Genomic DNA, 13,725 nt, shown 5'->3' with positions numbered 1-13,725 from the left:
TACTGTGCTGGTGGACAGTTCAGTGGATGTAAGCATAGAGCTGTTAGTATACATTCCAGCTGCAAGTCATACACATATATGCCCTAACCCTACCTATGGTTTAAAAGCCCAGGACCATGGAGTACGAGCATGATCCATATTGTTTCTAATCGTCACCTTTAAGACACAGGAAGCAGTTCACATGGCAACTGGTGACGTTCTCAGTGGTATCAGTATTGCTGATTTGGGTGAATGTATGTTAGCACCTAGTCACAGCAGTAAGACTGAACTCGCCACATCATCTACTAATAGCCGAGGACATTTTAAAAAACAACAAGGTGCTTCTTAGACTACTGGTCTGTGCAGCACAAGAGTGACTGATCAATGAAACTAGTCCCAGGATGGGTCACTCCTAGCCACATACTGGTCACGTGACTCTTAGGCTTCTGGAGCTTACAGTGCTCAGGCTTTGGAATGGTTACTTAAAAAATAAGAAAAGAAAATGGGAGCAAAACTTTGGGGCAGAGAAATGTAAAATACATAGAATTTGATTAGAAATCCATGAATTTATTATTACAGGCACAAAAAAAAATGAGAAAAAAGCATCTGTAATCTTTAGAGTAACATCAATAATGAGAAACTGTGCTGTCTGCAATAGGGCAGTAGGAAAAGCACTGTGAGGGTAAACTCCACTCACTGAAAAAAGCAGAGTATAAAATGAAAAATCCATTTAAAAGACTTCCCTTCATAAAGAAAACCCAGCAGGCTTGCCCTTCATCAAAGCCACTCACCCAGTCAAGGATTTTCCAGGTCAGGTTGCACAAGCACAGAGGACATTCAAACCAGAGCCCAAGTAACTCTAGATATTTGTCCACATAGAAACTAAAGTTGGTGTTGTCTATACTGTATGTTAGTTTTGCCTATATGGGCAGGAAAGGATTTATAGTCTGGGGGTTTGCATCAAGATTTCTAAGAAAAGCTCATGAGGCCATGCAAAGTGTAGCAGCATCATATCCCAGGAGTCCTTGGGACCTCAATGTATGACAATGTGAGAGTGACAGCCTTACTCAAGTTCACATGATGGCATCTAGCACAGACTTAATGTCAATCTGCTGGTTTCCAGTGGTCATAGCCTCCCATCCCTCCCTCCAGAATAGGAGTATTTACTCTAACACATTCCCCTCTCTTTCTCTCTCTCTCTTTTTTTTTTTAAATTTGGCTGGGGTCCACACCTAAGGGATTTCCTTTAATGTCTGTTCTTAGGACATCTAAATAGTCTAAGAAGTTTTATAAGAAGTTTTAAGTCACTAAGGTCTCTTGGAATTAGACTAAATGCATTTTGTATTTAGAGAAGGTCATAAGGCCTTGAATGGGAGAAGCTGAGTATTATGGTTGGATGTCTTCCACAGATTCAAGTTTTGAGCATTTGTTCCCCACTTAGAGGTATTCTGAGAGGCTATAACATTTTAACATGCAGAGGTCACTGGGAGATTAGGTCCCAAGGACCTCTGTGATGTTTCCCTGCCCCTCCTGCTCTGTAGCCCACTTCCTCTGCTCCCCTGTCTGTAACTGTGTAAACAACTTCCACCTCATGTTCTTGTTCTCACAGACTGAAATAACCCCAAACTGTGAGCAAAAGTACACCTTTCTTCTTGGGTTGTTCCTGCCAAGTGTATTGCTTACAGAAACACAGCAGTATCTATTACTGACTACAGACTGACATATTTACTTATGAGGAGGAGTGAGAGTGAGCACCATCTAAACTATTCCAACAACTAACCAAAGAAAGAGGATGGGTACACAGTGATAACTGCGAGAAGTCTACGGATCTGAATGAAAAATAAAGCACACTTTCAAATATTTTCAATATTCAGAAATGTAATATAAAACTGTGAGTGGGGAAGTGTCTATGCTAATGTATTAGTCATGTGAATTTGGGAGCTATGACTAATGTAAATTCTGCTCCTTATTTAATCATACATACATTCTACAATTTTTTCAAATCCACTCTTTAAGGTTTCTAAACACTCTAATATGATGTTAGAATTCTTAACAATATTGAAATTAATTTCTCAAGGTTAAACTTAGGGACACTAGGTATAATATGTTCAATTTTTTTCTCATGGTTTATTTCATATTGTTGTCACAGTAACTTACAAACTTGTACAAATATCCTAAGTGCATGTGTGCTTTCAGTAGTGGGCACAATTTTAGGAAGTCAATGACAAAAAGTTCCTTACTGTAAAGTAATACATGTGTTTATACATGCGTGCATATGTGTTTATACATGTGTGCATATATGAAACAGAAGTATAAAATGAAAGGATGCTTATAATACTGATGGAGAGAAAATAAACTTACCACTTGTCCATTGTGTGGGTTCTTATGAGCATATGGAGGTCCACGAATATGATTCCACATCTGGCCAGACGTCATAGCAAAGACTATACACTGAAAACCAGGGTACAATATTTCAATACATAAGCCAGGGAATGCCAGAATAATGCATATTTTAAAAGTAACACTCATCATTAAACTATCATATAAAAATCATGTATCAGCTCCCTTGATAAAAATAAAAAAAATTCCAGCTCCTATAGGATCCTGGGCAAATTACTTATTTTCTCTGCATCTTTAATCCCATAGCTATGAAACTGACTAATTAATTCTCTCCAAGATATACAGTGATGCCTAAATAACACACCATTATGTTAAGCACACAACAGTGACAATCTGACAGCCCTTGCCAACCTGGGCCAGTCCTAAGAAGAGCTGAGACACGCGGTAGAGATAAAGTGTGGGATCCTTCTTTCTAAGCTTCATCTGCACTCCCGTTAGGACAATGCAAAGCTTATGTTCTTAGGTTACCACATCTGGGTGTCCATGAGTACTGAGCTGCATTCAGCAAAGACCCTCACTACAAATCCAGAACAACAGAAGAAACGGAGGAAGCTATATACTCAAGAATGACTCCTAGGGATTATTTTTGTGCCTGTTGGCTCAATATGAGAAAAATGTATTTGGAAAAGAAATCCCAATGATAACAAAGCATAACAAAGGGGGTGGTAATGAACAGCAAATTATAGATCAGTCATGAAACATTACTTTTAAATCCATAAACTTGAAAACACCTCTAGAATAAATGTATGCCTTGGCCCTGTACTCTTACTCTTAGGGCCTGTAATTTGTCCAATTACTCTCCATTTCAGTTCCCTGGATCTGGTAACTGTCTCCGCGAGAGTTAAAAACAGCAATAAACAACCATCTAAACTTGGGTGGGTTTGCTTCTCTTTTGTTTTGATCTTTAAGAAGAAAACACAAAGAAGAGCAGAATACCGTACACCTTTGAAGAATATAAAAACTCAGAGGACTCAGTTGTATTACGGTTTTTTGGTTTTGTTTGTTTGTTCCAATTAAATTTATTTATTCACTTTACAGCCCATTATCAGCCCTTCCAATCCTCCTAGTACCCCCTCATGTAAGTACTTTCCCCATTTCCAAGAAGGGGAAGCCTCCCTCTGGGTGTCAGCCCCCCCCAACCCCCATCCCTCCACCCTCCACATCAAGGATGCAGCACTAGGCACATCCTCTCCCACTGAGACCAGTCAAGGCTGTCCATTTAGCTGTGCGGAACCCAGAGTCAGGGAGTTACGCGACAGGCTCAGGGACAGCTCCTGCTGCAGTTGATTGGGAGACCTGCATGAAGACCAAGCTGCTCATCTGCTACATAAGTGCAGGCCTAGGTCCAGTCCCTGCTGGCTCTTTGGTTGATGAGTCAGTCTCTAGGAGATTCCAGGGGTCCAGGATAGTTAACTCTGTTGGTCTTCCTGTGGAGTCCTTGTCCTCTTTAGGTCCCTCAATCTTTCTCCAAACTCTTCCATAAGACACGTTGCACTCCATCTACTATTTGGGTATGAGTCTCTGCATCTCTTTACATTGGCTGGTAGGTAGAGCCTCTCAGAGGAGAGTTATGTGAGCTACGCTCCTGTCTGCAAACACAATGAAGTATCATTAACAGTGCTGGGGCTTGGTTCTTGTCTATGAGATGGGTCCAAATTTGGGGCAATCATTGGTTGGCCATTCCCTCAGATTCTGCTCTTAGTCCCTGTACATCTTGTAGGCAGGACACATTTTGGGTAGAAGGCTGAGAGTGGGTTGCTGTCCTTATCCTTCCACTGGGAGTCCTGCCTGGCTACTGGAAGTGAACAGCCACTTCAGGATCCATATTCCCCACTGCTAGAAATCTAAGCTAGAGTCACATCCTTAAACCCTTTGAGGCCTCTCCTCATCTCAGGTCTCTGGCACATCTTAAATACTGCCCCCACACCCCAGCCCATCTGCCTTCTCTCCCCTGTTCTCTCGACATATGATCCCTGCACACACCTATCTCGTTCCTGTCCTCATCCCCTCTTCCACCCAGTACCCTACTTCCATCAACCTCCAATATCTATTTTGTTTTCCCTTCTGAGAAAGATTCAGCCATCCTCCCATGTTCTCTCTCATTGTTATTTGGCTTCTTAGGGTCTGTGGATTGTACCATGGGTATCCTGTACTTTATGGGTAATAGCCACATATAAGTGAATGCATATGATGCATGCTCTTTTGGGTCTGAGTTACCTCACCCAGGATGATATTTTCTAGTTCCATTCATTTGCCTGTGAAATTCATGTTGTCCTTATTTTTAATGGCTGATTTAACGTTCCACTGTGTAGATATGCCACATTTTCAGTATCCATTCTTTAGCTGAGAGACATTTAGGTTGTTTCGAGTTTCTGGCTATTATGAATAAAGCTGCTGTGAACATAGTTGAGCATGTGTCCTTCTGGTATGGTGGAGCATCTTTTTGGTATATGCCCAGGACTGGTATAGCTGGTTCTTAAAGTAGAACTATTCCCAATCTTCTGAGAAACCACCAAATTGATTTCCAGAGTGGTTGTACAAGTTGGCACTCCTACCAGAAGGGGGGAGTGTTTCCCATGCCCCAACACCATGCCAGCATGTATTGTCTTTTGAGTTTTTAGTTTTAGCTATTTCGATGAGTGTAAGGTAGAATCTGAGACAGGTTTTGATTTGTATTTCCCTGGTGACTAAGGATGTTGAACATTTTTTTAAGTGCTTCTCAGCCACTTTTGAGATTCTTCTATTGTGAATTCTATGTTTAGCTCTGTATCCCATCTTTTAATTGGGTTATTTGGATTGTCAAGTGTCTTAACTTCTTGAGATCTTTATTTATTTTGGATATTAGCCGTCTGTCGGATATAGGGTTAGTGAAGATCTTTTTCCAATATGTAGGCTCTTGTTTTGTCCTGATGATGGTGTCCTTTGACTTACAGAAGCTTTTCAGTTTCATGACGTCCCAATTATGAATTCATGACCTTAGCGCCTGAGCCACTGATTCTCTGTTCAGGAAGTTGTTTCCTATACCGACAAGTTCAAGGCTACCCCCTACCTTCTTGCTATTAGATTTAGTGAATTCGGCAAACACAATATTTTGGAAACTGAAGTCATAGTGGCCTGCAAACATCATAGTTGTGGGGAAATCAAACATCAAACAATCTGACAAGCCTCAACCTGAGGGAGGAAGGTATTTACTTGGGATATCTGGATCACCTTCTCCGAGGCTCACAGAACATCACAATAGAGGGGAGAGAAAGAATACAAGAGCTATGGAACTGTAAGGAGTCCTGTGCAGTTGTCTTTCAGACATGATATGGTGTAGCAATGGACTGAGCAGCACAGCTGCTCATGTACAAGACCTATACAGTGAAAAAACAGACAACAGTTGACGTGTCATTATTGCAGAAGCATGAAGGGAAATGATCTAGCACATAAGCGAGAAGTGTTAGCCTCAGATAGGAGTAGAAACTGCTCAGTGACTACAGGAGCCCCAAACAACGTTTACCTATCAAACATGGTGCTGCAGGGTAGTCTGGGAATCTATATCCAACAGAAACAAATCTTCTTTTGCAATTTTAACAAGAAGAATCAACATCAAATGTACATTTACGTACCAGATCAACCATTCTTGTGACATGTAAATTTCTCTCAATGATACAAATACAGAAAATTTCCTAAAATTTCCACATTATAGAAGTTTGTCAATATCAGAAAACGCTTACACTCAAAATTTTATAACATATTAATATAATAATACATACAAATGCAAACATATTTTGCTAATACTCAAGAGAAAATGACCAAATTATCTTAAAAAGAGATATATAAAAATCAAGCAACAACATAATTTACTGATTATCAAGAGAGTTTGATAAGATAAGAATATTTCATGTTTGTGAGAATTAGCCAACTTTTCTTTTCTTTTTTTTTTTTTTTTTTTCAACTTTTCTTTTCTTTGAGGGTTTAAGAATGTACTCAATAGCACAGAATGCAGACACTCTCTCTACTGGTGCCTTGATTTAATATACTGAAATTATTCAAGTTTCTTTGTAATTGTCAATTTCATTGTTGAATTACAATCCCTTAACTTAACAAGGTATCTATTGAGTCATGGCTACACTATGACAAAGCTCACCTCTACTTCTGATTAAGCCTCGAACAAAGAGTGGATCCCCAAATTGGAATTGTCACATCACAATATTGAAAAGGAATCTACCTTCCTTCTACAATTTTAATATTATTCTGCCCTTGGCAAATGTGTTAGGACAAGCTTCTGCCAAATTCTTTACTTACTTTTTCTGTATCTCTGTAGAACCAGATACTTGAGTATTTAAATTTTCATAAATTTTTAAGCACTGGATTGCAACCAAAGTGAGGCTAGAACAGACACACTGTAAAAACCAATAATAAAAGTCACTTAGATGATGCTGCCCCACAGAACTAAGGAGCAGCTTCAAAGATGGTTCCACTGGGAAGTATTCCGGCTCCTCTAGCCGTACAGTCTTCAAAAAGCTCCATCTTGGAAAACTAAGATTTGAGCATGTTATCATCTGCATAGCTGCCTGGTCTTCCTAACTACACAGGGGAGGCTCTGAAAGCAGGGCTCGTGTCCCAGTTCTGTCCTAGCTTATCTTTGTATCACCATAAGATTCCTGAAAGGTTGTAGCTTTGTCAAAGCCATAGTGCAGCCATGACTCAATAAATGCCTCATTAGATTAAGGGACTCCACTTCAACAATGAAATTGGCAATTACAAAGAAATTTGAATAATTTCAGTATATTAAATCAAGGCACCAGTAGAGAGAGTGTCTGCATTCCATTCTATTGAGTACATTCTTAACCCCTCAAAAAAAGTTGGCTAATTCTCACAAACAAGAAATATTCTTATCTTATCAAACTCTCTTGGTAATCAGTAAACACATGGATAAAAGAAAAGAAAGGTAAATACATTGAAACCCAAAACTGTTATTCTAAAACTGATCTAAATAAAGTAGCAGAAGTCATGAAGAAAAACTTAAAATATACTAACTTCTCAACATAAGCCCTTCTTGGTACACTCTAGTGAAAATAACTGTGTCTTAAGTTTTCATGGAACTAAACTCTGCTCACTTTCACTCAGTCAACCCGTCCTTATTAGCACTTTCATATGCTCAGCACAAGTTTACAAGGATACACTTCATACCTCAAGGTTATAAGGGATACTGGCTTTTAGTCTTTGTATAGCAGGCAAGCATTCAACAGAACTCAACATATTGCAGCATCTGTCTCATAGACAGAATTTTCTAGAACCCTGTGGTAGACTAAGATAGACTAAGAGTACTCCCCCTAACATTTATGTTCCCATTTTTCAATATGGGCTGCTGAGCTCCTGAGGCTCTCCAGGGGCAAATGTGTTCTACACCACCGTGTAATGCTAAGCAATGCAAGATATTTTGCTTCATGAAAATGTTTCATACTTTATTTTTTTTTAAGATAGCAAAACATGCTTTGTCATTTCTAAGTTTAATACTTTTCATAAATATCGACTGGGCATCAGAGACAAATTTTAAGATATTTTTAAAATTCTCTTCAAAATATAAAATTTAAACAAGATCACAAGTATTTTCAGGGCTTTTAATTAAACAAATACTGTCAGCAATACATACATATATACATACATATATATATACATATACATATTAGTTCCAGCTCTGTATTTGTGGATTTCGCATGTAAATTCAGTTCACCAGCGATCAGACACAATTTTTTTAAAAATCTGACTACTCTGAAATATACAGAAATTTTTTCCATGTTTTTTGTCCCTAAGTGGTAAAATGTGATAAGAATTCACATATGTACATAGTATTTAGAAATCTACAAAACTATTATAATGAAAGCTACATACTAAACTATAACATTTTACATCAAGGACATGAGCACTTACAGCATTCTATCTAGATGAGTCCTGGAACCAGATCCCCACAGGTACAGAAGAATGTGAATATTAAGAAAAAGATATTCATTGTTTTAAGCTCATGCAATTTTAATATTGTTTATCTTTAAAGTAAAAGAACGCAATTGAACACACCCAGATCACACAGATCTTTTCCTATAGTCTCCATCCAGGACCCAATCCTTTTGTCTCAGCTACAAACTCACATGTCACTCACTCCCAGAAATCTCAGCTGCCATGCTGGCCAAGGAATCAGGAAGGCTATCTTACCTCTTTGCTATCAATTCCAATCCCTGAGTCCTAACCCCAGTTTTGTAGCAGACTACCTTTTGTGTCTTCTCATTCTTCTGTGCCCTGATTTTCAGAGGTCTACACAGATCATGGTGCACACCTAGCTTTCCTCTCTCTGATGGTAGACCTCTCTCTCTTCTGAATCATCCCCAGGCCTCAGTGTCAGCTACCAATACCTAGAAACACATTCTGCCTGGAACTAAGCATGCCCAAACTGGAAGGATCACAAAAGCATTCTCTACCAGGCAATGCACAGTCACACACTCTCCTAAGAACTATAAGGGACAATAGAAACCAAGGAACAACCACCCAACAAACACAAGGCCAGATAACAATACCTAGGACTGGATTACAATCACATCAAATACAGATGCCTAGACATCAGTGTAAAGACATACTCAATAACAGCCAGAACAATATATTCCTAAATGAAATGAAAAAAGAAAAAAAAAAAGAAACTTGGACAGGAACCTCAGAGGCAAGCCTCACCAACAAAGTACAAGATATGGAAAAAAGAATACCAGGCACTGAAGAAAAGATAGAAGAAATGGATACTTCAGTTAAATAAAATGCTTTTAAAAAATACCCAGGCACAAACAACCAGAAAATCCTGAAAACTATGCAAAGATCATGTGGGAATAGGAATAGTGAGGAGAAGAAACCCAGGTCAAAGACAGAAAATATTTTCAGCAAAACTGTGAAGAAATTTTCCCTAATGTAAAGAATGGGGTCCCTATAAAGGTACATGAAACATACAGAATACCAAATAACAGGACAAGAAAAGAAATTCCCCTGCAGGTAATTGTTTCTCTTTAGTTAAGAAAATTAAGAAACAAGTTCTTTTTAAAGTATATTCCAAAGCTATAAACTCATTCTGTGGTACTGTCAGATTTCATGGCTTTCCCTGTCCTTGGGGATCAGTCTATAAGGGCAAAGGGAGCAGAGATAATAGACCAGGAGTTCATAAGTCCTGTGAGAACTTAAGGTGAATGATCACACTGGGACCAGCTTTGGGGAGTCTTATAAACTTTACTTGGGGTGTTCTAAGGCTTATATAATTTGGGGGGCTGGGGATAGGCATATCCATGATAAGCAAATGTCATTGGGCAGAGATTTTAGAGTAGTGAATTGCCTCATTAGCATGGGGAAGCATTTCAGAATTTTAGGTGCCTGCTAACCTGGTTCTTATCAGGAGAAAAGAAGTTGATCCTGCATTCTAAGGCCACATGACAGTGTGTGTGTGTGTGTGTGTGTATGGGGGTTGGGGGAGGTAGGTGGTAAATTCCCCAGAGAAGGTCAGAGAAGGAGAAGGCCTGCCAATGAAGGGGAGTCTCCCATATTACTCTGAGCTCAGAGGCTATCAGGTCAATGTTAGACTTTGACCTTAATTAGCAGAGATTTCCCAGAAGAATTCTCCACAAATATTCATTAGATGTATATAAAAATTACCTATTTAAAACCATGCATACTTATCTTCTAATGATTCAGAGACCAGATTGTGGAAGTATTTAGGGATATCCTTAAGTGCCTACTTCCCTGGAAAATTAACATTAACAATTTGTTTTCCAGTTGGAAAAGTGGACAACCAGCCCCAGAGACAGCATTATATTAGTGAAAAGTTACTATTATAATAATACGCATTTGAGAGGTACTCTCCACCCTTCTAGAAAATCAGAGCCACCTAATAACTTTGAATGTTTGCCCCAACAAATCATCATGTGTTTAAGGCATAAGGACCTTTCTTGAATGTGAAAATTGTCTGAGAATTTGTACTAATCTTCAGCCTTTTAAGCTTCTCATAAAATCTAAGTAATTAAATTGATATAATTTCCTGAGGCAGGAGAAACATTAGGGTATGGGACCCATCCACTACTGCAGCTTATCAGCAGTAACAGGCAGAAGGAGCTTCTGCCCCACTGTGATTTACTGAGATGACAAGGCTGTCTTATTAGACTTTTAATGATATTATATCATTCACGTTTTTAATTCTCAGATCCTTGGTGTGTTTTTGTTTTGTATGAAATGAATGTTACTCTTCACACTAATACGCCTAGGTTAAAATGGCAGGGATCTCTGGAGAACTGTAGGGCCATGGAGCTCGGCAGTCTGGGCTACACGCTACCTTATTTTAACCCTATCTACTACTTCACACAACACTGCTTTTGGAAAAGTACAACATTTACATTTGTCCTATGTTATAATTCAGTATTCTACTCAAAGGTTCTATTTTAACGACATCAAAAATCAGAACAAAATTAATCCTCTAAGTAAAAGGAGAAAGGAATTAAATGAGAACCAATCAATGACCTGTACTCTGTTCCCTAGACCACTGTTGCGTTTTACGAAGACAAAGTATTTAAGAATTATTTTTCCTACCAAGATGCCCAAAAGGCAGTAAAGTCTACCTCTATCACTTCTAAAATTTAACTCTGAAGTCAAGAAGCTATGAAACATGTATGTATAAATATCTCTAGAGCTCATTTCCGCTTTGGCAGGAAGTTCTAATCTTTCTGACTATTCTATGCATAACTTTCTGTTTGTAATATATACTGTATTCGTAGTCTAGTTGTGAACCAAAAGCAATAAAGTATAGTACAAATATAATTACTACCCTTAAAAGACAGTTTGTCTAGAGGTAAGGGCTTATAACACTAAGTAATTCATTAAAAAGTATGTTTTCAAATGGGTCAGCCATAAAACATATACCCAGTAGTTTCTAGTCTTATTCCTTACTAGAAAATAGTTTGGAGTAGGAGGCTGAGGAGATTGCTTAGAGAATAGATTGCTTGCTTCAGAAGCATGAGTACCTTTGTTCTATTCCCAGATGCCACGTAAGAAAGTTGAGTGTGTCTATAATTCTAGCACTGAGGAAAGGGAGCTGGGAATATCTTTAAAGATTGCTGGACAAGTCTAGTTGAATTACTGAGCTTCATGATTAACGAGATGTTAAAACATTGGGTGGGTGAACCAAAGAGCATGCAGGATCTGGACCTAAGCTTTCTACACATTTATAGCAGATGTGCAGCTTGGTTTTCATGTGGGTTCCCTAACAACTGGGACAGGAGGTGTCTCAGACTCTGATGCTTGCCATTAGATCCCCTTCTCCTTCCTGGACTTACTGCTTGGGCTAAACAGGAAAGGATGCCCTTAGTCTGTTTAGACTTGATGTCCCAGGGTGGGTAGGTACCCAAAGGGGCTGTGCTTCTCCTTCTCTGAGAAGGGGAGGCAGTAAAGAGGGAGGGATTTGTGATGTGGGACTGGGAGGAGAGGACAGGATCTGCAACCAGGATGTAAAGTGAATAAAGAAATAAATTGTTGAAAAAAAATGGGTGGGTGGACAAAACAATAGAAGATACCTAGTGTCATCCTCTGGTCTCCATGGACACCCCTATAAACATATCCACATAAATACATACACACAGACAACACACATGTGTGTGAGTATGCACACACAAATACACACACACAGAGAAACGGAAACAGCATAGAAACAGAAAATCCATAAGCACTCTTTTTTTGGATAATTCCTTTTGCATTATTGATACATTCCTGTATAATTCATCAGTGCTTCAAGAACTCTTCTTCTGCTAGGCAGTCAAAAGTTTTTATAATAGAATTACTCAAAATCAGATACTAACATTTCTGCCAAAACTGAAATGTAAAGTCTTGCTTCCAAAGGGTAAAAGATGTTGTTTATTGAAAAGATAAGCATTTTGGAAACTGAATAAACAAAACAGCATTTTGGATAGCATCTTAACTGCTGAAGAAAGTCTCCAAAATTAGAGAAGACAGAAACAAATAACTTATATTTACACATTATGAAGAATTAAGGCTGGTGGCAGTAATAGTTGCAGAACACAGAAAATTATGACTAAGAATATTCAGAAGGCATGTCTGACACTACTGCTGCTTAAATGACTTCACTTCTATCAGTTAAATGACACCGAGATTTTAATCTATATGTTAAAGAAGAGATACAAAAATCATGTAATTTATCTTTTAAAACACTAACTGACCAGAGTTGTTAGGGAGGGGTTCACCTGCCGAGATTCCCCTGTCAGGTATGTGTTTGTGAATGTTAGAATATTTTCTATTTAAGGTTTCAAAATGAAACACAACAAAACTATGCATGATGCATAGATGAAAGAAGAAGCTGATCTGTTGCTATATTTAAAGCACAACAGACAAATGATCGTCCATGCATCATTCTTGCTAACACAGTGGGTTCCTGTGTCCAGGGCGCCATACCTAACTCAAACCAATGTGCCTGAATTTAGAGACAGAGAGTTTAGTGTTTACAGATACAAGCAAATAGGCTCAAATTCTGGTTCAGAGTGTCCGTCTGTGTGAAATGAACCAAGTTGACTTTAACTGATTATTTTCTTGCTTATAAAATAATAATACAAACTTTTTTGCATGGTTTCTGTAAGGCACACAGGTAAAGTAAATATAGTAAATAGTATTATTGATCATTACTACCTTCTGATATGCTAATTGAAAAGTCTTCTTGGATGTGAAAATTCAGAGAAGAAAACTTACCAGTATTCTTTTTTTTTAGGGTGAAGTGGTGAAAAGATTTGGTATATTCTTTAAATACTAAAGACTTTTAAAATTCCAACAAGACTTTAAAGAAAGACCTGTGTTTTTAGAAATTAATTTGGGTAGATTCACTGAAATAAGAATCCTAAAATCTGGCCAAGACAAAAGCTCCCTTCCTTTTTGACATGACTCAGTCTCAGTTCACCCACTGTCTATTTACTATAATTATATCAACCACATCAATACAAAGAAATACAACTTTCCTAAATAAGTGTTGCCATCTTTACCCTTAAAAGTATGAATTCAAACACATAATTTCTCGTTACTAGAAAGGCACAGAGGTTTGGGGTGGATATCTAAACTCTGCATGTTCCTAGAGAAGAGAAAACTGCTCTCAAAAGGTTGCAGTGTGGTCTTTCTCCCAATCTGCCCTGACTGTGGTGGCTGGTTTGTCAGTCTGTCCCTGTAGTGGCTGTTGCCTGGTCTGCCGGTCAATCCTTTGGTGCCTGTTGCCTGGTCTGTCAGTCTGTGCTGTGCTGCCTTGATCTGTCTGCTTTCAGTCTCCCCTATCAATTGATCTGTCTGCTT

The 13,725-nt window shown here is 38.5% G+C and overlaps 1 protein-coding gene across 1 annotated transcript in view; it reads right to left on the bottom strand.

The window, feature by feature from the left end:
- The window catches only part of Tusc3 (tumor suppressor candidate 3), a 157,705-nt gene that overhangs the window by 41,599 nt on the left and 102,381 nt on the right, over positions 1-13,725 (bottom strand). Inside the window, exon 6 of the mRNA XM_028768237.1 lies at positions 2,341-2,430. Coding sequence (XP_028624070.1) covers positions 2,341-2,430 — 90 coding nt within the window. The remainder of the gene's footprint in view (positions 1-2,340; positions 2,431-13,725) is intronic.

This window comes from Grammomys surdaster, unplaced genomic scaffold, assembly GCF_004785775.1.
Source record: "Grammomys surdaster isolate TR1022 unplaced genomic scaffold, NIH_TR_1.0 185, whole genome shotgun sequence".
Taxonomy (NCBI): Eukaryota; Metazoa; Chordata; class Mammalia; order Rodentia; family Muridae; genus Grammomys; species Grammomys surdaster.
This window is presented reverse-complemented; position numbering and strand designations above follow the sequence as displayed.